Here is a 27932-nt window from a genome sequence, read left to right as displayed (position 1 = left end):
GCTTTAAAAAAAAGTTGTCTGCTAAACAAAGGTTATGGTCCTGAAAAGCGATTTTTAATTTTGTGCAGTCTAAAATTTATCCATTTTAATAAAAATTAACATTTAAGAAACTTTGTTCGTTCATCTTTATTTCAGGTTTGCCTTTTTACTGTGTGAGAGCCCCAATCTTTGTTTTGATCTCTCTAACATTATTAAAGTTAGAATTTTAGGAGCTTACCCACTTTCTGGTTCGCTGTCTGAATGCTGTGTTTTGATTGGCTGCTTAGACAGCTTGTTGATGTCACAGCAGCTCTTCAGTGGGAATCCCCATTAAATTCCGTTGATTTGAATTATGCATCGGAAAAGCTGAACTTCTCGCCAGAGATCGCAAGATCTTTGTGCGAAGCTTACTTTGCGGCCAGTGGCGAATGCCTTTGCTTCGCTGCTGACCGCAAATTCCGGGAAACAAAAATTTGCTTTCCAAGTAACGATTCAACATTTTTAAATGCACATACCCTAATAGGTGGCACCTTTGGCTCTTCTTTTGTAGGGTGTTCCTTTTCTGTCCGAAAGCTATCAATTGCGGTCCGAAAGGACTGATGATCTTCAAGACGTGGCTTCTTCTCGGGGCCAGAGGTGGAGGCACTGTACTCAGAAGACTTTCTCTTTTGGTCTTTGGACTCTCCACAATTGTGCTCTAACTCACTTTTCAAAACAGCACTCTTTATAGTAAGACAGGTGATTTGATCTTTGGAAATTCCAGCAGGCTGCACATCAGTCAATTCTAAACGTCCTTCAGATTTGGTATGTTCTTGAGATTGTATTCCTGCAGGTCTTTCTGTAAGCAATATAGGTTTGGAGTTTAAGGCAGATTTATTTGGAAGAATCTCTTCTAGCTGTCCAGGTCTAGCTTCATTATTAATTAAACTAAGTTGATCTTCATCTGCACAGCTAACAGCCTGAAACACCTTGCCCTCATGATTGTGTTGTTTCTGGCTCCTGGTATCTTGAGAAGACACAGTGCATGAAACGGTTTGTTCACTTTGTTCAGGAAGTTCAGTCTTTCTTTCCTTAATAAGAGTCCGCTTCACTCTACATTTGAGGTCCACCTTTGAACTTCTAGTGCATTTCCTTAGTCTCTCATCCTGCTTTTTAACCGGACTGGGTTGTTTAGATGGTCCTGCTAATACAGGTGAACTGGCTTCATTTTCTATTTCCACTTGTACTGATGTCTGCTGTTCTGATTCTTCTTTAGACAAGCCCAGTCTGTCAACATAACCAAAACAAATATACTCAGACATACTGGATTGCATTGTACAGCAATATCTTACAATGTTAAAGTTCAATTTTCCTTATTTAGATTTTATGTTCAGTTTGGATCCCATTAATCTGATTGAATTCCATCTGCACTACCTCTATCCTGAAAGGAGATAACTTCTGCAGTTTAAGCCAAGTCTATTGGATGCGTTTGTGAACATTGTGGGACAGGAGGCAACAATTCAATAGAAAATGGGACTTTTTAACAAGAACCATTTTTAATCAATTTATGAAAGACATGACTGGACTGAGAAGTTAGATGGAAACAAATTTTAATCAATGGTCATTGGTATAGAGTATAGCTCACTTACTTACAATTTTGCAAACTTTTAGGTGCACGAATTGTCTTTGAAGAAATACCTAATATACCATTAGCAACGAGATTATACTATGGGTTTTGAGAGATTTATTTTAAGTAGCACGTAGCTGCAATAAAAACAGTAGGGCTATAAAACACACAATTTGGACGACAAGTAGACGCTCTGACTCTGGAATAGCACCATGCTAGGACAAGCAGAACGTGAGCCAGAACCACCATCAGAAACCAGCCAACAAGTGGATTGTGAAACTGGCTTACCTACTCACATGCCTGGCCTCCCTTCCTAGGTTAGTGAATTGGTAGATAGATTTAAGTCTATGCTGCTGCTCTGAAATGGGCACACATTAGGGGCAAGAAACAAATAACAATTTGGAACATGTCGCTAAATTTTGCAAAGCTATCTTCCCAATGTAGAGTGCAGTTTGAAGGGAACTTGGATCACAGGGTATGATTTTAAGCATTGCTTCTTATAAAATGAAGGAATCTCTAAAATCTTTTATGTCTAAAAAGCATTAAGGCTGAAAGTGGGATAAAATTCATGAATAAGTGAACTTGAAGCAACAACTGAAGTAGGGTGCATGAAGCTTTGCTCGACAGGGATATATATCAGAAGGTTGAGTGCAGAAGTCAGCATGATTTGCTATGTGAAATGGACACAATAAGCAAGCAAAAAAGTCAATTTGCAAAATTTGGTCTAATACGAAAAACTGGCCACAAACGTGAATCCATTTTACACAGCAAAGAACAGAAAACAGTCAGGCATGCTGATCTGCACACCCAATTATTCGATCAGCAGTCCCATCAAGTGAGGTTTCATTCTGCGAGCAGAGTCTTGCAACACTTACCCTATTGTGCATGAAGTGGTTATGCCCATAGAGATTCTTATCTTATAAAAGATAATGGTACAGAAGTATATATGAATATACTGAAATAATCACCACAAATCACTGGAATTATGCCATTTAGATTTTTTTTTTAAAAAGATGGCTAGTCACTTCTAGGAGGGGTAATTACTTTTCTGCTTTGGTAGCCACTCTACATTCCATCTATAATTCAGCCGCAATACTAACTCACAGGGAGGTGGGATGACTGGCATACCTGAAATCAAGGGAAGTTCATTCATCTTTCTTAATAGATAGTTAGGTCTAAGCACTAAAGCTTAAATGAAGGACTACAGATTGCTCCATAGCAGCTGCTCTGCAGAAATCTTCATAAAGCCCTTCCACAAAGTCAACCCAAGTAATAGCTACCCCCCATCCCCTTCCAGTCCAGTTAAGCAGTTGTCATCTTGCGATTTATGAAGTTGATCGAAAAATCAAGCCATTCTTTGGACAAAGTGTGGGTTTACTATCTGATTATATGTCACAAGGACCCACAAGGAACAAAATCCTTTCGATAACATTCTTTCAGACCCAAGAGAAGCCGAAGGTTTTGAAATCTCAAGAAAGAACAGGCTGCATTCTCGGTAGATGATATCAAGGGAGATATGCACACAAGATTGTCATACAAGCATGTAAACTACAGGAAATGCAAAGATCAGAAAATGTTTTCACCATCTGGAAAATTGGTTCCTGGGTTATCTCAAGAGGTTGTGCCCAGATGATCCATCATCAAGTAGAGGGTGCAGATATACAGCCATTAGCATCAGACATCAAGAAACTCAAGGCGAAAGATTGGCTTGTATTTTAGACAGACAGAACTTGCCTATTCCATCACACTTAAAAGTGCAAACTCCCTATGGCTGTCCATTACACATTAAAATATCCATCTTTAATATCAATAGCTGCTTAAATGATCATTTTTTGAAAGAGCATCTCAACACATTTCCCTTTATAGGAAATGTATTAGAAGTGCAGTTTTTGGCAAGCAAAAACAAAATCCACTGGTTGGTTGAGGGTTGGAGAGAGAGCATAATACTAAGTCATGCTCACTTGCAATACACCAAAGGAGGGGCTTTTAATGTACCTGCAAATACCTTAGCAATTATTTGTATGGGGTATAAAAATGGCACTACGGAATCTCTGGAGAGGACTCTTAATTCTTGGTTTGCTCCAACGAGACTGTGTGAAAGCAGACGAGAGAAGATTTACTACTGTTATTATAGTTATGCTCCTTCGATTACAACTTCTTGATGAATTTTCCTCCATGGAGGGTTCTTTGATGTAAACGCAAACAAAGTACAAAGCGAAGCAGAAGAACAGCCATTTGTGCCTTAAGAACAAACTTGCATTTATAGAGCACCTTTCACAACCTCCAAGACACCCCCAAAGCGCTTCACAGCCAATTACGTACTTTTGAAATGTAGTCACTGTTGTAATGTTGGATATGCAGCAGCCAATTTCAGCACAGCAAGAAACTACAAACTGCAATGAGATAATGACCTGATCAGTATTTTTTTTTTTTTTTTTTTTAGTGATGTTGGTTGAGGGATAAATATTGGTGAAGATACCAGAACTCCCCTGATCCTCGCCAAATAGTGTCATGGGATCTTTTACGTTCACCCGAGAAGACAAAAGGGGCCTCGGTTTAAGGTCTCACCAAAGAAATGGCACCTTGGACAGTGCAGGTATCCCTCTCTTTTGTGAGTAGTGCAACAAAATAAATATTTTTCTTCAACTTCTAAAATTGACCCATTAGCAAATAAATTTTAAGATACTAATTTCTACATCTTGACATGTCTGGATATATTTGGAGAAAGTTGTGCTTACTTCTGCCCATAATAATCTTCAAAGAAGTTCTCTTTCCACAGTTCCACTTTTTTTTCCTTCTCCATTTCTTGACGTAGCCGAAGCTGCATTTCAGGTGTAAACTCACCTACACAAGGTTAAAAGCACAGACGTTACAAGTTTCAATTCCAACACATTTCACATCTAAAAAAATGTTCAGGAGGTTGAAACTAGATAAAAAGAAAAACTTGCATTAATATAGCACTTTTCATGACCACCGGACATCTCAAATTGCTTTACAGCCAATGAAGTACTTTTGTAGTGCTGCGTTTCCTACTGTTGTAATGTAGGAAACGCAGCAGCCAATTTGCACACAAGCAAGCTCCCAGAAACAGCAATGTGATAATGACCAGATAATATGTTTTTGTTATGTTGATTGAGGGATAAATATTGGCTAGGATACCAGGGATAACTCCCCTGCTCTTCTTTGAAATAGTGCCATGGGATCTTTTATGTCCTCTTGAGAAAGCAGTTTAACATCTCATCCAAAAGACGACACCTCCCACAGTGCAGCACTCCCTCAGCACTGCACTGGAGTGTCAATCTGGATTTATGTGCTTAAATCCCTGGAGTGGGACTTGAACCCACAACCTTCTGACAGAGGCGAGTGTGCTCCCCATTGAGCCAAAGCTGATGCTCAAAAAAGTCATTAATGGATACTTATAGAGAACCCAACCTTATGCCACAGATTTGCATGCATGATTGCCACATATTGAAATCTTGGTCTCTGTACAGCACAGGACAGGAGCTGGGCAGAGACGGTGTGCTTGCTTTGGAAGAAGGGGGAAGCAAGAGGAGAAAATAAAGTCACACGTCAATTCTCATGCAACCTACTAGCGGTTATACAGAGACACTGCTGTAACCTGGATGTGCTTCTCCAGCCTGTCCCATCAGCCATGGATGGGGTAAATTGGGGCAAGAAATAGTTAACAGGGGAGTCTTAACTCAAGCCTCACAGCAACACCTCCCTGCAGTGAGCCAGAGTGAATGATGGCCTATTTTCAGGCTTGACTCATGCCCAATATCTGGATTGAGATTGCCCAACCATTTCATTTAAGACCTCTTGATTGAGCAAACATGCAGGGGCTGAAGTCAAATCTGGATCTTGAAGTGAACCAACACTTCAGCCTTATTAATAACCACCATATTAGAAAGTATCTTACTAAGCACACATTTCTTTATTTAAGTTTTAATAAAGGTGCTCAATAATACATCAATTGTAATCAGATTATAAAATTACAAATATATTTAAATCATGTATTCTGGTATTCGTTCTCTAATCTTATTTTGGGTGCTTAGAACTTGACAGTAAGAAAGCACATGGCTCCATCAGCTCTCCTCTTCTCTTCTCCCTCCCCGTCACACATTTCAAACATGTTTGAGACTTTTTCATGTTGACATGAACAGCTGTCAAAGACAACATAGCTGATGGAGAAGGATATGAGCAATACTGCCTCAGACACTTACTCGCATGGCAACAGAAGATCGAAGAAATATGATCTGGGATGCACATTTATGTAACAGTGAATAAATTTAGATTAGTTACATCTCCTGTCAATTCCAAACAAATATGATTCATATTTCTTTTACATGGGATTATATACAGTACAAAAACAGGCCATTTGGCCCAACCAGTCCATGCCGGCATTTATGCTCCACTCGAGCCTCCTCCAGTTTTTCCTCATCTAAATCTATTAGCATAATCCTCCATTCCCTTCTCCCTTATATGCTTGTCTAACCTCCCCTTAAATGCATCTATACTATTTGCTTCAACCACTCCCTGTGGTAGCGAGTTCCACATTCTAAAAAGGAAAATATATAGAGTTACCATGTGGAATTAAGGTGCAAAATGTTCCCTTTGTTATTTTAGAGAGTATCCCTCCCACTCTTTTGGAAACTATACTAAAAATCCAATATTGTTAAAAAAAGGGAAATTCGGAGAAAAAGATACAACGAAAATAAGCCATTTATTTGCTTCCGGCCAAGGGTCATTGCATTGACAGCACATAGAGGCCAGTCAATTCTACATGTTAATTCTACAACTGGAGCTTTTGCAGGAGGACCAAAAACAAAGCTCCACTTTAAAATAAGGTGATGGAATATGCTTAACAACCAAGCTGCAACATTCCCTCATAGGCTTCATACCTTCCGCTAATCGCTCCTTCCATCCCTGAGCTGCAGAGGTGAAGAACTCGTTATTTAGGGCTGAACTGCTGAGCCGCATTATACCATCAGTGCCAACCTGAAGTAAAAGGAAACAATTCCATTTTGTCACACAGATTAAAAGAATCAATACAGAAACTGAGATTTTTTTCATCCCCCAAGTACATAAAAACCAAACACTGATAAATATAAGCTTTCAAATCTATAAAGACTGTCTTCAGGTAATATGTTTATTAGCCTGGAACATATTTAATCGAGCAGTATAAAGTGCTTTTTATCAGTGATAAATCTGTGTTAAAGGTTTGAACTATCAATTTCAATACCATCACCAGTGCAAGTTTTGGGTTAAATATAACCAACTTTAGCAAGCGCAAGTTTGTCAGTGCAAGGGGATTTCTTACTCCCCCTCCACAAAGGTGGCGCATAAGATTCAGATGTAGCTTTGAACTTTCAAATCACAATTTTTAGCTCCTTCCCCCAATGCAAGTGAACAAGTATGCAGGGATCCTCCCGCCACTGCTAGTTAAGTTAATCGTCTCGAACAACGCATTACAATCTTGTTAATCATTCACAGTGGCCCAGAAAATTTAAGTCAGTTAATATTGAGCCTTAAAAGACTATCAAGGTTACAGGTTTGACTCCTTGTTTGTACAGAGTTAACCGAACTTAGCCAGGCTGGTGACAGGGTGCTACGACTATCCCGAGCAGTTGTGAAGCAGTGGGGGAAAATAGCCAGATTCTCACTCCAGATAGCTAGCCACCTGCCCTCCACTGGAACAGCGGCATGTCTGGACAAAGGGTCAGTTGTGAAAGCATGTTGAAATGTGGAGTTGGGAGAGCACTAAATGTACAATCAGTACTGTACATGATTAAATTTAAAAAAATTAAAGTATAGGTATAAGAGTGGTGCTAAAAAACTAGGTAATTTACTATCATTGTAGAAACAAGTTTAACAAAATGTTATACTATCCTTACGATAGTTACTACAGCTCTACTGAAATTCAAGTTTGGTCCAAAGGGAAATAAAAGGTAGTGATTGACTTTATAAAGCACTGTACAAACTTGGATAATTAACATTAATTTAGGGTTAAGTTATAGTATATGCATGCGAAGCAACAGAAGCAGCATGCTATAAACAGGAGCTAAGCAATCCCACAATCAAGACATCATATCAAAGCTCTGCAGTCCTGCCACATCCAGTTGTGAATGGTGGTGGACAAATAAACTAAGAGGAGGAGGCTCCATTAATATCCCTATCCTCAATGATGGTGGAGCCCAGCACGCAAGTGCAAAAGACAAGGCGTCCATCTTTGCAACCATCTTCAGCCAGATGTGCCGAGTGGATGATCCATTTCGGCCTCCTTCCGACAGCCCCATCATTACAGAAGCCAGTTTTCTGCCAATTCAATTCATTCCACGTGATATCAAGAAGCAGCTGAGCGCACTGGATGCAGCAAAGGCTCTGGGCTCAGACAACGTCCCAGCTGTCGTGCTGAAAACTTGTGCTCCAGAACTAGCCGCGCCTATAACCAAGCTGTTCCAGTACAATTGCAACACTGGCATCTACCAGACAATGTGGGAAACTGCCCAGGTGTGTCCTGTCCACAAAAAGCAGGACAAATCCAATCCGACCTATTACCGCCCCATCAGTCCACTATGAGTCATCAGCAAAGTGATGGAAGGGGTCATCGACAGTGCTATCAAACGGCACTTACTCACCAATGCTCAGTTTGGGTTCCACCAGGACCACTCGGCTCCAGACCTCATTACAGCCTTGGTCTAAACATGGACAAAAGAGCTGAATATTCCAGACGCGAGGTGAAAGTGACTGCCCTTAACATCAAGGCTGCATTCAACAGAGTATGGCATCAAGGAGCCCTAGTAATACTGAAGTTAATGGGAATCAGGGGGAAAACTCCCCACTGGCTGGAGTCATACCTAGCACAAAGGAAGATAGTTGTGGTCATTGGAGGTCAATTATCCCAGCCCCAGGGCATTGCTGCAGGAGTTTCTCGGGGCAGTATCCTAGGCTCAACCATCTTCAGCTGCTTCATCAATGACCTTCATAGAAACATAGAAAATAGGTGCAGGAGTAGGCCATTCTGCCCTTCGAGCCTACACCACCATTCAATAAGTTCATGGCTGACCTTTCACCTCAGTACCCCTTTCCTGCTTTCTCTCCATACTCCTTGATCCCTTTGGCCATAAGGGCCACATCTAACTCCCTCTTGAATATATCCAACGAAATGGCAGTCTAGTGAACCTTCACTGCACTCATTCAATAGCAAGAACGTCCTTCCTCAGATTAAGAGACCAAAACTGAACACAATATTCCAGGTGAGGCCTCACCAAAGCCCTGTACAACTGCACTAAGACCTCCCTGCTCCTATATTCAAAACCCCAAGCTATGAAGCCCAATATACTATTTGCCTTCTTCACCACCTGCTGTACCTGCATGCCAACTTTCAATGACTGATGTACCATGACATCCAGGTCTCGTTGCACCTCCCCTTTTCCTAATCTGCCACCATTCAAATAATATTCTGCCTTCGTGTTTTTGCCCCCAAAGTGGATACCCTCACATTTATCCACATTACACTGCATCTGTCATGCATTTGCCCACTCACCTAACCTGTCCAAGTCACCCTGCAGCCTCTTAGCGCCCTCCTCGCAGCTCACAATGCCACCCGGTTTAGTGCCATCTGCAAACTTGGAGATATTACACTCAATTCCTTCATCTAAATTAATGCATATTGTAAATAGCTGGGGTCCCAGTACTGAGCCCTGCGGCACCCCACTAATCACTGCCTGCCACTCTGAAAAGGACCAGTTTATCCCAACTCTCTGCTTCCTGTCTGCCAACCAGTTCTCTATCCACGTCAGTACATTAACCCCAATACCATGTGCTTTAATTTTGCACACCAATCTCTTGTGTGGGACCTTGTCAAAAGCCTTTTGAAAGTCCAAATACATCACATCCACTGCTTTCCAAATGCGCTGTTATTTCATCTTTAATAGTTGATTCCAACATTTTCCCCACTACTGATGTCAGGTTAACCAGTCAATAATTACCCGTTTTTTTCTCTCCCTCCTTTTTTAAAAAAAAAAAGTGTTACATGAGCTACCCCCCAGTCCATAGGTACTGATCCAGAGTTGATAGACTGTTGGAAAACAATCACCAATGCATCCACTATTTCTAGGGCCACTTCCTTAAGTACTCTGGGATGCAGACTATCAGGCCCTGGGGATTTATCGGTCTTCAATCCCATCAATTTCCCTAACACAATTTCCCGCCCAATAAGGATATCCTTCAGTTCCTCCTTCTCACGAGACCCTCGGTCCCCTAGTACTTCCAGAAGGTTATTTGTGTCTTCCTTCGTGAAGACCGAAGGAAAGTATTTGTTCAACTGGTCTGCCATTTCTTTGTTCCCCATTATAAATTCACCTGAAAATCTGACTGCAAGGGGCCTACGTTTGTCTTCACTAATCTTTTTCTCTTCACATATCTATAGAAGATTTTGCAGTCAGTTTTTATGTTTCCGGCAAGCTTCCTCTCGTACTCTATTTTCCCCCTCTTAATTAAACCCGTTGTCCTCCTCTGCTGAATTCTAAATTTCTCCCAGTCCTCAGGTTTGCTGCTTTTTCTGGCCAATTTATATGCCTCTTCCTTGGATTTAACACTATCCTTAATTTCCCTTGTTAGCCACGGTTGAGCCACCTTCCCCGTTTTATTTTTACTCCAGACAGGGATGTACAATTGTTGAAGTTCATCCATGTGATCTTTAAATGTTTGCCATTGCTTATCCACCATCAACCCTTTAAGTATCATTTGCCAGTCTATTCTAGCCAATTCACATCTCATACCACTGAAGTTACCTTTTAAGTTCAGGGCCCTAGTCTCTGAATTAACTGTGTCACTCTCCATCTTAATAAGGAATTCTACCATATTATGGTCACTATTCCCCAAGGGGCCTCGCACAAGATTGCTAATTAGTCCTTTCGCATTACACATCACCCAGTCTAGGATGGCTAGCCCTCCAGTTGGTTCCTCAATATATTGGTCCAGAAAACCATCCCTAATACACAAGGAAATCCTCCTCCATCGTATTGCTACCAGTTTGGTGAGCCCAATCAAAATATGTAGATTAAAGTCGCCCATGATAACTGGCGTACCTTTATTGCATGCATCCCTAATTTCTGGTTTGATGCTGTCCAACCTCACTACTACTGTTTGGTGGTCTGTACACAACTCCCACTAGCGTTTTCTGCCCTTTGGTATTCCACAGCTCCACCCATACAGATTGCACATCATCCAAGCTAATGTCCTTCCTTACTATTGCGTTAATTTCCTCTTTAACCAGCAACGCTACCCAACCCCCTTTTTCTTTGTCTATCCTTCTTGAATGTTGAATACCCCTGGATGTTGAGTTCCCAGCCTTGGTCACCCTGGAGCAATGTCTTTATGATGCCAATGATATTATATTCATTAACTGCTACTTGTGCAGTTAATTCGTCCACCTTATTACGAATACACCTCGCATTGAGGCATAGAGCCTTCAGGCTTGTCTTTTTAAACACACTTTGCCCTTTTAGAATTTTGCTGCAATGTGGCCCTTTGATTTTTGCCTTGGGGTTCTCTGCCCTCCACTTTTACTTTTCTTCCTTCTACCTTTTGTTTCTGCCCCTATTTTACTTCCCTCTGTCTCCCTGCATAGGTTCCCATCCTCCTACCATATTAGTTTAACCCCTCCCCAACAGCACTAGCAATCAGGTCAGAAGTGGGGATGTCGCTGATGATTGCACAATGTTCAGTTCCATTCGCAACTCCTCAGAAAATGAAGCAGCCCGCATGCAGTAAGACCTGGACGACATTCAAGCTTGGGCTGTAAAGTGGCAAGTAACATTCACTCCACACAAATGCCAGGCAATGACTATCTCCAACAAGTGTTTAACCACCTCCCCATGATACTACCATCGCTGAAACCTCCACTATCAACATCCTGGAGGTCACCATTGACCAGAAACTTAACTGGACCAACTACCATGGCAACAAGAGGTGGTCAGAGGTTGGGTATTTTGCAGCAAGTGTCTCACCACCTGACTCCCCAAAGCCTTTCCACCATCTACAAGGCAGAAGTCAGAAGTGTGAAGGAATACTCTCCACTTCCCTGGATGAGTGCAGGTCCAATACTCATGAATCGCAACACCATCCAGGACAAAGCAGCCCGCTTGATTGGCATCCCATCCACCACCTTGAACATTCAATCCCTCCTCCGCCGGCGCACCGTGGCTGCAGTGTGTACCAACAAGAAGATGCACTGCAGCAACTCACCAAGACTTCTTCGGCAGCACCTACCAAACTCGCAATATCTACTACCTAGAAGCACAAGGACAGCAGGTGCATGGGCGCACCATCACCTGCAAGTTACCCTCCAAGTCACATCTTGACTTGGAAATATATTGATTGCCATTCCTTCATTGTCGCTGGGTCAAAATCCTGGAACTCCCTCACTAACAGCACTGTTGGAGTTCCTTCACCACATGGACTGCAGCAGTGCAAGGCGGCGGCTCACCATCATCATCTCAAGGGCAATTAGGGACAGACAATAAATGCTGGCTGTGCCAGCGACGGCCACATCCCGGAACGAATAAAAAAAATGAAATCAGATTACAGGACTGTTTGAACAGGTAAATAAATAGTTAATCTTATACCACAAACATCTGCATCAGATAGGGAAAACATCTGCTCAAGTAAACTTAGAAGTACTGTACAAGACTCTCCACCATTGCCCACTCCTTTCCATATGCAGTTTTTTTTATTAACAATGTCATTCAAAGGCTGCAGCCTAACTATATCTCCCTCATGTTCCTGGGTCATTCTTACAAATCTAAACCAATAACTGAGCATTCATGAGAAATAACTGGGCTGTCATTATGAGGAATATCTTGGTATTGTAAATACACAATAGTGCAGATTATAAAGCACATTCAATGACTACTGTACGGGGCCAAAGGATTGAGGAAATGTGAAAGCAAATAATTGCTCGCCATGAAAGGAGAGAGCATTTATTCAAATAACCAGGAGAACAGAAACCCCTTGTGGAGAAGAGGGGTATAAAAACCCCATTCACTTCGGTTTTCACAATTAATACAATTCACAAATCCCAAGCTTTCATTTCACCACAGATCACAGCGCCACCCACTGGTCTGTGCATCACACACCACCTCGTCCATCGACCATTTTACTCAGATTTCTACATCGAGGACTACTATCCAGCGTCCACCATTTAAAACAACCAAGGATTCCGGAATTGTGTGTTGATCAAAACTAATTCACATCAAATCCAACAAATGAAATATCTCAATGTTCAGGAGTTTAGCATTTAAATACTGTAAGAATACACTCAACCAACATTAAGTAGGTACTTCAAGTTTATTCTTGCCTGCATAGTCTTGTAGATAAGATACAAACAAAACACTACATGCAAAAGAGAAATTCAATGCTTAAGTTAATTATTTTAAAAATCAAAAGCAATGGTCGATTTTGTAATTACATAAAGTTGTCCTATGGAATATGTAACTTTATAAGCAAGAACTAGAAGAAGAATTGGGTTTTTCTTGCTTCGCTTGTCAAATCTCCCCCCTTTTTGATGTGCTGTGCAGCCATGCAGCATTCATTTTCTGGCAAAAAAAATGTAGATAACTAGTTTCCAAACCCGTGCATAAAACAGTTCCAGCCAAATCCAAAGCAGCCCGCAATGATTTCCCTCCCATGTTACTTTCCTTTTTTCTACATGGTGAAACCCAGCCTCACATGGTGCGGCCAAGATTGGCAATTCATCCACTCGGGAACATCAAAGGCAGGAATCTGGCTTTACCACTTGATAGAACATCAACATGTACAGCTGAACCAGATTAAATTGTCATTGTGCTCAAGACCAAAACCACAAACAGAATACATTTCAGAAGCAAAAACAGGAGACCTGCAAAGATTCACTTGAGACAATTTTACATACTCGGCAGCCAATTAAAAGACCAACGTATAACATTAACATCTTATTAATCGAAGGACTCTGAAGAATGCGCACACACATCTTTTATAACATGTTCCCACTTCACACCATCTGTCTAACATTCACAAAAAAGAAAGAATGATGAAACCGAAGATCTCATCAGAACATCAATTCTGCACTAGCCCTGCAACGCTTTCTCCCTCTGGCCTCTCAAAAGTAAATCTAAATATTTGAATGCAAAAATATTGTTCAACTGGAATGATGACGGCCTTTCAAATTCATAAAATGCATCTAAAACATGTGCCTCACCTTAAAACTGGGCTAGGTTACACAGACTGAGCATATATAAACCACCTGGCATGTTTATCTTTTATTTGGGTAGCTCGACGCACAAATGTAATTTGTTCAATCTCTAAATACAAATGGACTGCAAAGACTACAACTTGAGGTATTAGAATCAGAGAACATAGAAGGAGCCACGATGCCCATTGTGCCGGCTCTTTGAAAGAGCTATCCAATTAGTGGCACTCCTCTGCCCTTTCCCTATAGGCCTTCACATTTCTTATTTTACTTGGATTACTTGGAACATTGTTCTCTGAAAAATAAATATATTTCTTGTAAATGCACCAGTCTGTACTGGAGCCACCAGACTGCAAGATAATTCATTTTTATCTTATGTACAAGAACATAAAGTCACAATGAACAAAGGCCATTCAGACCTTCTGAACACAAGAACATAATAGGAACAGGAGTAGGCCATATGGCCCCTCAAGCCTGCTCCGCCATTCAATAAGATCATGACTGATCTGATCATGGACTCAGCTTCACTTCCCCGCCCCGCTTCCCATAACCCCTTATCCCCTGATCGTTTAAGAAACTGTCTATTTCTGTCTTAAATTTATTCAATATCCCAGCTTCCACAGGTCTCAGGCAGCGAATTCCACAGATTTACAACCCTCAGAAGAAATTTCTCCTCATCTCTGTTTTAAATGAGAGGCCCCTTATTCTAAGATCATGCCCCCTAGTTCTAGTTTCCCCCATCAGTGGAAACATCCTCTCTGCATCCACCCCACAGCGAAGGTTCACCAGACTGATTCCCGGGATGGTAGGACTGACATATGAGGAGAGACTGGATTGACTGGGCTTGTATTCACTGGAGTTTAGAAGAATGAGAGGGGGATCTCATAGGAACATATAAAATTCTAACTGGACTGGACAGGTTAGATGCAGGAAGAATGTTCCCGATGTTGGGGAAGTCCAGAACCAGGGGTCACAGTCGAAGGATAAGGGGAAAGCAATTTAGGACTGAGATGAGGAGAAACTTCTTCACTCAGAGTTGTTAACCTGTGGAATTCTGTACCGCAGAAAGTTGTTGAGGCCAGTTTGTTAGATATATTCAAGAGGGAGTTAGATACGGCCCTTACGGCTAAAGAGATCAAGGGGTATGGAGAGAAAGCAGGAAAGGGGTACTGAGGTGAATGATCAGCCATGATCATATTAAATGGTGGTGCGGGCTCAAAGGGCCAATGGTCTACTTCTGCACCTATTTTCTATGTTTTTATGTCAAGCCCCCTCCTAATCTTATACATTTCTATAAGATCACCTCTCATTCTTCTGAATTCCAATGAGTAGAGGCCCAAGCTACCTCAACCGTTCCTCATAAGTCAACCCCCTCATCCCCGGAATCAACATCATGAACCTTCTCTGAACTGCCTCCAAAGCAACTATAATCCTTTCATAAATATGGAAACCAAAACTGCAAGCAGTATTCCAGGTGTGGCCTCACCAATACCTTATATAGTTGTAGCAAGACTTCCCTGCTTTTATACTCCATCCCCTTTGCAATAAAGGCCAGATCATATTCCAAATCTACCTCACTAAAGCAGTTTTATATTGGGTTAAATCACCTCCCAATGAGCAGATCTCATGCAAGAATCAAGCAACATTTCCAAGTAAAACTTGTCCAGTTTGCAAAGATCAACAGGCAGGAGGTCCCAACTAAGAAAAGGCCTTCGCAGCCACAGCTAATATGGCAATAGCACGGGTCTCATGCTATAGTGGTATGGATTCCTGTGCAACTATCCCTACACATGATTAAACACAGTATAGAATGATAATCTATCCATTCCCAATCCTCCGTCTTTCAACCCCGGCCAACTGCCCCGCAGAAAACATTTTCACTTCCCTTGCAGCAGGAACCATGTTTTTCAGAGAATCCAATCAAAGGCCCCACAGAATGCTCAGTCTGCCACAGAATGTTAGCATAGCTCCGAATTTCCAATACCAAACAAGTTACCTTGCAGCCATCGCGACCGCAGAGACACCTCACATCGCACCCCTCCCCAAGTCAATTTCTGTTATTAGCTAACTAACAAATGCAGGTTGTATCCCTCACTGGGCAGACAGCAGGTATCAGGTGCTCCTACCCACGTGTACCCGGAGGTGCCCAGGACAGTGAATCTCCATACCTCCCGGCCCACCAGGTAGATTTGTGGATCGGAGGCATTTCCCCATGGTAAATTTTGACTGCTTCTCTCTTCAACTGAATAATGAAAGGGAGCAAGCCCTGGATAAGTAAGCATATGCTCTCCTACACAGCCTCCAAGTATTACACGAAAGAAGACAGGCAAGTAGGGCTTTCTGATATGTACTCAAATTGGAAGACAGTGACTATTACTGTCCCACAGCATTTGTGCTGGAGCCTCAACTATTCACTATATTTACTGATGACTTAGATAACACGAGAGCACAGATCCAAGAAAGATTGGTGGCATAGTAAGTAGTGTAAATGGGAGAATAAAATTACAGAGACATTGATAGATTAAGTGAGTGGGCGAAAATGTGGCAGATGGATTTCAGTGCAGGCAAGTGTGAAGTCATCCATTTTGGACCGAAAATGGATAGACCCAAGTTTGTTTTTTTGAAATAGTGTAAAGCTAAGAACAGTGGAAGTCCAAAGAGGTTTCAGGCTCGATGGACACATCACCAAAATGTAGTAGTCAGGCATGGAAAAAAAAGTGGCTAGAATATAAAAGGGGAGACATTTTTGCTGAAGCTATACAAAGCCCTAGTTAGACCACATCTGAATACTGTGTACAGTTCTGGGCACCAAGGATATATTGGCCTTAGAAGGAGGGCAGCACAGCTTCACCAGAATGTTTCAAGGGTTAGATTATGAGGAGAGATTACATAAACTAGGGTTGTATTCTCAGGAATATAGAAGGTTAAGGGGGTGACTTGATCGAGGGTTTTAGGCTTTTGAAAGAAATTGATAGGGTAGATGAAGAGAAACTTTTTCCGCTGGTGGGGAGTCTAGGACAATGGGACATAACCTTCAAAGTATAGCCAGGACATTCAAGAGAGAAGTTAGGAAATATTTCTTCACATAAAGGGTGGAAGAAGTGTGGAACTCAATCCCACGAAAAGTAGATAATGCTAGGTCAATTAATAATTTTAAATTGGACATCAATAGATTTTTGCTAGCCAAGGGTATTAAGGGATATGGAGCAAAGGTGGGTGGATGGAGTTCGGATAACAGATCAGCCATGATCTCACTGAATGGTGGAGCAGGCTCGAGGGGCTGAGGGGCCTACACCACTTCTTAATGCTTTCCAGCAGTTGCCATCACAGGATTCAGTGTTTCCACATCAGCTATAAGATGGGCATCTGCCCCTGTATGATGAAAATACTTACACAAGGCAGCTTGCAACCACACCAACACCTCAAGTTCAGAGCCATGTACCAGGCTTTCTCATCACAAACTACTAATCCGAGTCCTTATGAGAGATTCTGCGACAAAGTAGTGCGCCCATCAATTAATGACAAAATGCTGGATTCCTTTCTCCCTACAAGTTTCCTCTTTTCTACAAAATCAATATAGCCTGAAAAAAACTCCCATTGGGTGCCTTGGCGTACTGAACCAGGAGAGAGAACTGTTCGGACACATCTTATACAACCTTAACTTGCATTGAGACTTTGTGCCATTCAACGAAAAACCAGACAGACCAAAGTGCCTGTCGCTTTTCAGTGCAGTCCGAAAGACAGTTTCTGAGCTGAAGTTGGCATCCTCCAGGGATTGATCTAAATGGAAAATTGGCACAAATGCCCCTTGTATGTTCCAATCAATATATTCAAGGTCATTTCTTAAGCCCTGCAAAGCCATAATACTGCACAGCGAGTAGAATCCACCAGATTTGCAAGTGATTCTGCCGACAACACATCATCTGTGAAATGCAATGCCACAACTCTTTCAGCAATGCTCTGTCCAATCAATAATTTCAATCTGCTAAAGGTGCACTGCAGACAGAAGTCAGATTTAGCATTAATGTTGGTCAAAGGACATCAATAACAATTGGGGTCATCATCATCATAGGCAGGCCCTCGTATCAAGAATGACTTGCTTCCACGCCAAAAAGGAATGAGTTCGCAGGTGTTTCAATGAATGACCGAATATTCCAGATCCCGAACTACATGCTGAAGGGTGGAAGATGCCTGCCGTTGCACACCAGCCACCACATGGGCTTGACAGAGCTAGGTCTTGGTCTAGTGACAAGAATTAACCAAGACGAATGAAGACCAGCTCTGCTGCACGGACCTAGTGCGCACACATATCATTGTGTGGGCTGGCCCGTGCTGCCCCTGGGCCGTCGCCTCTTCTGGCCCCAAACTCATGTTTCTCCTGGGCCCCGGTCAATGTCTATATACACAACATCAACCGCACTAACCTCATCAAACCTCTCCCTGATTCCTTTGAAGTAAGTAAAGTTAGCCAAACCAATTTGCCTTTAACAAATCTTTCATTCATTAGCCCATTCTTTTCCAAATATTAAAGGTGGCAATGGCAGTGACCTCAGGTAAGCACCTCCCCACCACAGGCAGCTTAAAGGCAATGGAGGCGGCTAGATACGCCAGGAAACAGCACGAGCAGGTTGGTGACTGCAACAAAATGGAACTGGCCAACTACCTGCCTCTCTTCCGTGGTTACGTTCGAGCCAGGGTGTCCCTGGAGATGGAGCACGCAGTGTCCACCGATACGCTTGCAGCCTTCCGTGAGAGGTGGGTGCCGGAGGGACTGGAGTGCATCATCGCCTCTGGCAATCACGTTAATTTGACTGTTTGTCTAAAAAGTTTAATTTGTTAATTTGTTGTTTCTAGTGCCCCTTTTAAGGGGGCACTTGAGTTATAGTTTATTTAAAAGAGCTGTAGAGCTCTTGCATTGTGAGTGGATTTGCCAGTCATGTGATGTTCACATGACTCAATAAAACCTCAGTCAGTTGGGTCTAGGTCATCCATGAACACTTGGAGAAACACAATTCAAAACAGGCCATCTAAATCTCAATAACCATTAGCAATGATACACATCTATTAGACTGAACCTCTCGAGAGAGGCACCTATACAGGGTGCAATAGAGCTCCACCTAGTGGACGACTGATGTAATGCAACTACTGATGTAATAATAAATGGTCATGTGACAAGGTCCCATGATATTTTCTGTTAAGGAGCCATCTTGTCGGGTGTACTTGAGTGGCTGTGTAGAGAGATCACACTGAGTGCTGGAAATCAAAACTAGGTGACAAAGTAGAATAATTTAGCACCTCACCCCCAAAACACTAGAAAAGGGTCAACCATTGCCATTATGAATTTTTAAGTATGTTTTCAGTTAAATACAAGGATGTACTTTTCAACAAAAGTATCAAGTTTCTAATGTGCTTAATACAAATTAATTGATGACTCAAACTTTGTCGCACTAAATTCCCAACTTGGTTTTATTTATGTTGCTTAGTTCAAATTATTGGATGATTCAAAAAAATGACTGAATTATTAATAGACTATTACTTCATAAACAGTCAAAGCAAATACACTCGTAAGCTAATTCACAAACAAAAACAATTAATAAACATGGCTGGCATGAGTAAATCGGAATTGGGATCACAAACAAAAAACGGTTCCTGCAAATAAAATTCAAGACAAAAGCAAAATATTACAGAAAACAAAACGCTGGTAACACTCAGCAGGTCTGGCACCAGCTGTGGAGAGAGAAAAACAGAGTTAAAGTTTCACGTGGATAACCTGATGAAAGGACAGCAACCTGAAATGTTAACTCGTTGTTTCTCTCTCCAGATAAAATTCAAAAATTGGTTGTACCAAGGGCAGCAAATGAGTCTTAACATACTGCATTCACTGCAAATGACCCCAGACTAGCTGGCATCTAGAAGGAGGAAGTATCTTTCTGATCTCCCTCCCTTCAGGGGTCACAGGCCAAGGATAAGGGGTAAGCCATTTAGGACTGAGATGAGGAGAAACTTCTTCAGAGTGGTGAACCTGTGGAATTCTCTACCACAGAAAGTAGTTGAGGCCAATTCACTAAATATATTCAAAAAGGGAGTTAGATGAAGTCCTTACTACTAGGGGGATCAAGGGGTATGGCGAGAAAGCAGGAAGGGGGTACTGAAGTTGCATGTTCAGCCATGAACTCATTGAATGGCGGTGCAGGCTAGAAGGGCTGAATGGCCTACTCCTGCACCTATTTTCTATGTTTCTATGAACCTGTGGAATTCTCTACCACTGAAAGTTGTTGAGGCCAATTCACTAAATATGTTCAAAAAGGAGTTAGATGTAGTCCTTACTATTAGGGGGATGAAGGGGTATGGCGAGAAAGCAGGAAGGGGGTACTGAAGTTGCATGTTCAGCCATGAACTCATTGAATGGCGGTGCAGGCTCAAAGGGCCGAATAGCCTACTCCTGCACCTATTTTCTATATTTCTATGTTTCTCTTTCCACCCATCACAATTTGCATCAGCTTCCTTTTGATAGAAGTGTGGGCATGTTAAATAAGCTCAGACCAGTGCTTACCTGCCGGTCCACCTCTGGGAGGAGAAATAGCAGCTGCTGCTGGAAATGTAGTGGCAAAGAAGTGAAAGTGCGGGAATTGATCAGAGCACGCAGGTTTGTATTGACCAGAATTGATCCAGGTGTTTCAACATCAATCTCTTCACCTCGGTTTCGCTTCATCTGTCCTGCTTGCAAAATGCAAAATACAAAACAATGAAACATATTATAATTGATGAGGCAAAATAAAATACGTTCAAAAACACAAACTGGCAATGGAATATTCAAAACTTAGCTCCTGGTAGAATTTTGCTTTCATTTGATTTCAATCCTTTTCCTTTCATGAAATCAACCAGCACCAGGCACCTTTCCTGGAGAACATGGACTGCAGATCTGCTCCCTGACAACCAACCATCCCAACAGCCAGCTCCAGGCGTCTCAAAATGAAAATAAAGGGGATGTGTGTCAGCAACTACCAATCTATGGATAAGCACATCAACCCTCTACCAGGCTGCAACACTGTGGCATGTCAGTAAGCTAGTTCTTAAAAATTGGACTGATCCTTTCAGAATTATTGAAATGAATTTATCCCATCCTGCATGAAATATATACAGAAATGTAAAAATAAACTCCCAAAGATGATTCCCAAAACACAGGTCTCTCCTTGACAATACAGCCTGATAAGAAATAGTTGAAACATTTAAAGTCCATTGTTTTCTTACTAAATTACTAGGGGGTTTTCATTCAGGCCTTGAATACAACTTAACGGGCAACCCACAAACCAATTAAAATTGGCCATGCATCAAAGATTTCAGAAGCAAAGCATGTGCCTAAAATATAAATATCACTGATTAGGAACACTGGTTTATGGTGACTGAATAAATTAAATTTCATTTTTAGTGAGATTTGTAGTGTTTGGGGATTTAACTGCAAGATTCCATCCATTTTCTCAAGAAACTGTGAAACCAGTCAATGATCAGCACACTATACTAAACTGAACTCTTATGTCAAGTACCAAAATACCCATTCTTTGCAATCTAGGATATAGGCAGAGACAAGGATAAATCAAGATAATAGTTTGGATTAATCCAGTGTTGGAACAGCAATTTTCTCTATATTTCAGAATCAGATTCATACTCTGCTGGGTATAGCCATTTTTTATCTAAAAAAGTGTTTAAGTGTCAGTAAGCTAACATTTGTTATGGTTAATTACCAGTATCGAAGAAAATTTTGTAAAGATCATGGGAAGAATAAACAAGAACTTGCATTTATACAGCAAGGTGATAAATCAGACAAAAATTGACACAAGCCAAAGGAGGAGACACTGGGAGGAGCGACTAAAAGCTTGGTCAAAGAGGTAGGTTTTAAGGAGGATCTTAAAAAGGGAGGAGTGACAGGTGGAGAGGCTGAGGCTTAGGGAAGAAATTCCAGAGTTTCGGTCCTAGATGGCTAAAGGCAGATCTGCCAATGGTGAGGCAAAGAGAGTGGGAAATACCAAGAGGCCAGAGTTGCAGGAACGCAAACGTTTTTGGAGAGTTGCAGCGTATGAGTATGTTAAGAGTTGGGAGGAGCGAGAAGGGTGCTGAAAAGGAACAAGAGAATTTTAAATTTGATGTGGACCAGGAGCCAATGTAGGTCAACAAGGACATGGGTGAACAGAATTTAATGCTGGTTGTGAACGAGCTCATGTTTATGAAAGGTGAGGAGGAAAGCTTTGCAATAGCAATCTGGAGAACAAAAATTTGGATGAGAGCTTCAGCAGCAGATGAGCTGAGGCAGGGGTAGATACGAGGATGTTAGAGGTGGAAGTAGGTGGTCTTTGTGATGGATAGGATATTGGGTCAGAAACTGAGCTCGGGGTCAAATTGGACGTAGAGGTTGAGAATAATGCGGTTCAATCTCGCAATGGGGGAAGACAAGGGTATGGAGTTTGTGGCAGCAGCAAAGGACCTTGGGCTGGATTTTCAGTGTTCTGCCACCCCTGTTAGCGCTCCGGAGGGATGGCAATGGCGGCATATACACTTCCGATACTCTCTCTCTCTGGATCTCTCTCTCTCTCCCCTCTGGGCCCCCCCCCCCCACCGTTTAGCTCAGGATTTGTACTTGCTCAGCCAGCCGAGCATCCTAAGAGGTGTGGAGCGTCTCCCTTAGTGTTCCGCTCCAAACTCGGGGCCCAGTTGATGATTTTACGGTGGCAAACGCAACCCATTTGCAGGCACAAAATTTACCACTTCGTCTGGATTAGCACCACAACAAAGGCGTGGCCGAAAGTCCACCCCAATGGCTTCGGTCTTCTCTACGGCTAATTGGAGGAAAATAAATATTCTTGTACAAAACATGATGTGGTCATGTAGATGCCCATTAGGACGGAACCAAGGATAGATCCTTGGGAGACTTCAAAGGTAATGGTGTGGAGACAGGAAGCAACATTGCAGGAGATTCTCTGGCTACGACTGGATAGGCAAGAGTGGAACAAAGCGAGTGCTGGCCCATTCAGCCGGACAATGGAGGAGGCGCTGGAGAAGGATTGTATGGCCGACCGTGACAAAGGCTGCAGAAGATTGAAAAGGACGTAGAAGGAGACTGCACCATGGTCAGTCACAGAGGTTGTCATTTTTGACTTTGGTTAAGGTCATTTCAGTGTTGTGAGGGGGAAAGGAAGTATGATTGGAGGAGTTCAAACAAGGAGGTGTAAGAAAGATGGGCACAGATTTGAGGGGTGAGAAAACACAGGTGAAAAGGGAGGTTTAAGTTGAGGGCAGTTATTGTTCCAGCACTAATCAGTGATGATGTAGTTGAGGGTTCAAAGACAGAATTTATTTGGTTAGAATGAAGGTACAATAGAGGAGCTATTAGGATAACTGTACACACAGCATCATATTATAGACAGAGAAAATAACAGTGTAAAGGGCAGGGGGGGGGGGGGGGGGGGAATTCCTGGAATGAGTACGAGAACTTTCTTGATCAGTATGTTTCCAGCCCGGCGAGGAAGCAGTGCTGGATCTTGTTCTGTGGAATGAAGTGGGCCAAGTAGAGCATCATTTGAAAGGGACAAGGAAAAATTTAATGTGAAAATATTCAAGTGGAGGAGGGCTAATTTCAGTGAGTTGATTGGAATCAAAGATTGGCACGTAAATGAGGCCATCAAAGAGGAGATAGTTCAGGTACAGGCTAGACACATTACGATGTTTAGTACTCGTGTGTAAATAGTTTCTACAGCAAAAGTTGCAGAGATTGAACTTGCTGAACAGGAAAAAATGAAAGAAAAGGTGAATCAAATCTTGAAACATGCGATTAATTGTTTTATCGATTGAGGGGGAAAGTGTTGGGCATCCAAAACTAGAGCTCCCTGGATGACTAAAGATATAGAGATTAAAATGAAATGTAAAAAAGGAGGTTTGATAAATTTCAGATTCATAATTCAGTAGAGAACCAAGCTGAATACAAAAAGTACTGGGGAGAACTGAAAACAGAGAACGAGTAGGAGAATAGATTAGAGGGCAACATAAAATGGAACTCAAAAGTATAAACATACAAATAATAAAAAGGTAATCAAAGGAAGAGTGGGGCCAATTAGGGACCGAAAAGGAGATTTCTTGTGGAGGTAGAGAGTATGGTTGAAGTACTAACTTTTTATTCTGTATTCATCTTCACTAAAGAAGATGGATAGGATAGAGAGAGATAAGGAGGAGGTACTTAAAAGGTTGGCAATGCTCAAAGTAGAAAAGTTACCCAGTCCAGATTTTCTTTTCATATTTAAAAAAAAAAATCAATCATTCATGGGGTGTGGGCATCGCTGGCAAGGCCAGCATTTATTGCCCATCCCCAATTGCCCTCGAGTAGATGGTTGTGAGCCGCCTTCTTGAACCGCTGCAGTCCATGTGGTGAAGGTACTCCCACAGTGGTGTTAGGGAGGGAGTTCCAGGATTTTGACCCAGTGACGATGAAGGAACAGCGATATACTTCCAAGTCAGGATAGTGTGTGACTTGGAGGGGAATGTGGAAGTGGTGGTGCTCCCATGCGCCTGCTGCCCTTGTCCTGCTAGGTGGTAGAGGTCACGGGTTTGGGATGTGCTGCTGAAGAAGCCTTGGCGAGTTGCTGCAGTGCATCTTGTAGATGGTACACACTGCAGCATCGGTGATGGAGGGAGTGAATGTAGTGGTGGTGGATGGGGTGCCAATCAAGCGGGCTGTTTTGTGCTGGATGGTGTTGAGCTTCTTAAGTGTTGTTGGAGCAGCATTCCATCACACTCCTGATTTGTCGTCGATGGAAAATCTTTGGGGAGTCAGGTGAGACACATGCCGCAGAATACCCAGCATGGGTGCATTCAGCGTGGAAATTGCAGAAGCTCCAGCAAAACTCTTCCAATCCTCCTTAGATATGGGTGTGGTGCCAAAAGACTGTAGGATTGTAAATGTTACACCTCTGTTCAAAAAAGGAGAGAGAGAGAGAGAGAGAGAGAGAGAGAGAGAGTGTGTGAGAGAGATGACATGGCAACTACAGACTTGTCAGCCTTAGAGCTGGTGGGTAATTGTTGGAGTCAATTATTAAAGGACAAAATTAGTTGGCCCTTGGAAAAAATATGGGTTCATAAATTAAAGCCAGCATGGATTTGTTGATGTCAAATTATGTTTGACTAACATGATTGAGATATTTGATGAAGTAACGAAGAGGGTTGATGAGGGTAGTGCAGTTGACGTTGTATATGGGCTTTCAAAAGGCGTCTGATTAAGTAGCACTTAATAGTCTTAAATAGTTGTTTTCAGACTGGAGGGAAGTGTGCAGTTGTGTCTCCCAGGGGTGGGTGTTGGGACCACTGCTCTTTTTGATATACATTAATTACCTGGACTTGAATGGCAGTGCATAAATTTTGAAGTTTACAGATGACACAAAATTCAGAAATGCAGTAGACAGCGAGGAGGATAGTAATACTTCAGGAGGACACGTGGCAGATGAAACTTAACACAAGTGTGAAGTGATTCATCTTGGTAGAACAAAAAAAAAAGACGACGACCAGTATAAACTAAATGCGGCCAATTCTGGGCACCACACTTTAGTCAAGGTCTTAGAGGAGATTTACTAGAATGGTGCCAGGGATGAGGAATATCAGCTACGTGGAGACACGAAAGAAGCTGAATTGGTTGCTTTAGAGCAGAGAAGAACATAATACGAACAGGAGTAGGCCATTTGGCCCTTAGAGTCTGCTCTGCCATTCAATATTATGACCAATCTTCGACCTCTTCTGCACTAGCCCCATATCGCTTGGTTCCATTTGTAACAAAATATCTATTTACCTCTGTATTGAATATACTCAATGACTGAGCCTCCGCAGCCCTCAGGGGTGGATAATTCCAAAGTCTCAATCAATTTGTGTGTGTGTGTGGGCCTTTTAATTGGCTGCGTGGCCTATCTTAATTTCCACGCATGCACGGTTTTCCCATATAAAAAGCCAGTGATCGGCTTGCGCGGGACCTCCAGATCGCTGCGCGGACGTGCAGTTTAACGAGAACATTGCTCACAACCTTCCGAATGAAGAAATTTCTCATCAGCCCTAAATAGCTGAGCCCTTATTCTGAGACTCTGACCCCTGGTTCTAGACTTCCTAACCAGGGGAAACATCCTCCCAGCATCTACCCTGTCAAGCCATGTAAGAATTTTGTATATTTCAATGAGATAACACCTCATTCTTCTAAACTCTAGGGAATATAGGTATAGTGTACGCAATGTCACCTTATAGGACAATTCCGCCCCCCCACCCGCCACCCCCATCCCAGTGAACCTTGGTTGCACTCCCTCCACTCTTATACTCTAATCCTTTTGTAATAAAGGCCAACATACCATTTTCTTTCCTAATTGCTTGCTGTACCTGCAGGTTAACTTCATGATGTGTGGACAAGGACACCCAGGTCCCTCTCACTACTAATGTTTCCCAATCTCTGACCAATTAAAAGATATTCTGTTTTCTATTCTTCCTATCGAAGTGGATAATTTCACATTTCTCCATATATTCCATCTGTCATGTTCTTGCCCACTTAACCGGTTTATATCCCTTTGCAGCCTCTTTGCGTCTTCCTCACAACCTACTTTCCCACCTAGCTTTGTATCATCAGCAAACTTGGATACATTACACTTGGTCCCCTCATCTCAAACATTAATATAGATTGGAAATAGCTTAGGCCCAAGCACTGATCCTTGCCACACCCCACTAGTTACAGCTTGCAAACGGGAAAATGGCCTGTTTATTCCTACTCTGTTTTCTTTCCATTAACCAATCCTCAATCCCATGAGCCCTAATTTTGTGCAATTATCTCTTGTGTGGCACCTTATCGAATGTTTTTTGAAAATCTAAATACATTACATCCACTAGTTTCCCCCTCTTCTACCCGGCTAGTTACAATTTTGAGGTTTTAACAGATATGTCAAACACATTTTTCATTCATAAATCCATGTTGACTCTGCCCAATCATATTATGGTTTTCTAAGTGCCCTACCAAGACGCCCCCAATAATGAATTCTAGCATTTTCCGTATTACTGGAGGTTAGGCTAACTGGCCGATAGTTCTCAATTTTCTTTCTCCCTCTTTCCTTAATAGCTCAGTTACATTTGCTACCTTCCAGTCTGCGGGGATCATCCTAGTATCTAGGGAATTGTGGAAGATCACAATCAATGCATCCACTATCTCTGTAGCCACCGCTTTTAAAACTCAGTGCAATTTGACTATCCAATAAATAGTTATACATTTTGAAGCACTCTCTTGTGACACAATTATCACTGTACAGAAACTAAAATAGGTACATTATTCCAAAAATGCAATGAAGCTAATTTCTTACCTGTGTTTGACCTTCTCAGGGTTCTGAAGTGTTGTCCAGGTTTCCGGCTCAGGCTAGGCCTGCACTGAAGTTTATTCATTTCTGTTCTGTTGTATTGAGCGCTGCCTGAGGTGACTGTGCATGAACTACCACTAGATGCACTGCTTGATTCACCGTCAGTGTGCTTGGCTGCAAATGCTGAAAACAAACCCTTCTTTACTCAACTGCTTTGACCATGAAAGACTGTTTATGAAGATTACACAAAAGGAATCTATCTATGGTCTTGATCCCATGCTGTGATCTGAACAAGTAAATAAATTTAAGAAAAGTATTTCAGGCGTGAAGTTTCACAAATGTTCTACCCAATCATCTAAATGCCATTGAAAACTTCTCAAACCAAATGCCCGATTAAACATGAGCAAATACATCAATCTGGTTAGTGTTAAACATTTCCTGGTAAGCATTTCACTATTTAAATTCATTGGTTTAATTTGAATACATCACAAAAAAAGAAACAGCAACTGTAAATGAAGCCCACTGCACTTTAAAAAAAAAAAGTTCAACATCTAAATTTGGACGGAGGCACACAGAAGTTAAGAGTCAATCTATACAGGTGTCATTTACATCAAAAACAATTACTTTCACTAGCGGGCATTAACTGTGACCTTTTCTCAAAAGGAAAGTACACCAATTGAACAAATAAATAACAAGGTGATTATGGAGCAAAACCCATTAGTATTTTGTGAAAAGGCACTTACTGTACTTTCTCTACATG

General features: G+C 41.9%; 1 protein-coding gene across 5 annotated transcripts in view; it reads right to left on the bottom strand.

Moving 5' to 3' along the window:
- The window catches only part of asxl1 (ASXL transcriptional regulator 1), a 103720-nt gene that overhangs the window by 6660 nt on the left and 69128 nt on the right, over positions 1–27932 (bottom strand). For 3 of the 5 annotated variants that reach the window (XM_070896200.1, XM_070896198.1, XM_070896196.1), the window contains 5 exons: positions 27179–27355; positions 20371–20537; positions 6487–6583; positions 4324–4429; positions 495–1245 (listed from right to left, as the gene is read on the bottom strand). In XM_070896200.1, coding sequence (XP_070752301.1) covers positions 495–1245; positions 4324–4429; positions 6487–6583; positions 20371–20537; positions 27179–27355 — 1298 coding nt within the window. Of the gene's footprint in view, positions 1–494; positions 1246–4323; positions 4430–6486; positions 6584–8442; positions 8524–20370; positions 20538–27178; positions 27356–27932 lie in introns of those variants that run through there. The other 2 variants (XM_070896197.1, XM_070896199.1) reach the window with 2 other exon arrangements.

The sequence above is a fragment of the Pristiophorus japonicus genome, chromosome 12, assembly GCF_044704955.1.
Source record: "Pristiophorus japonicus isolate sPriJap1 chromosome 12, sPriJap1.hap1, whole genome shotgun sequence".
Taxonomy (NCBI): Eukaryota; Metazoa; Chordata; class Chondrichthyes; family Pristiophoridae; genus Pristiophorus; species Pristiophorus japonicus.
The sequence above is the reverse complement of the archived record's forward strand: the minus strand, read 5'-3'. Positions and strand labels throughout refer to the sequence as shown.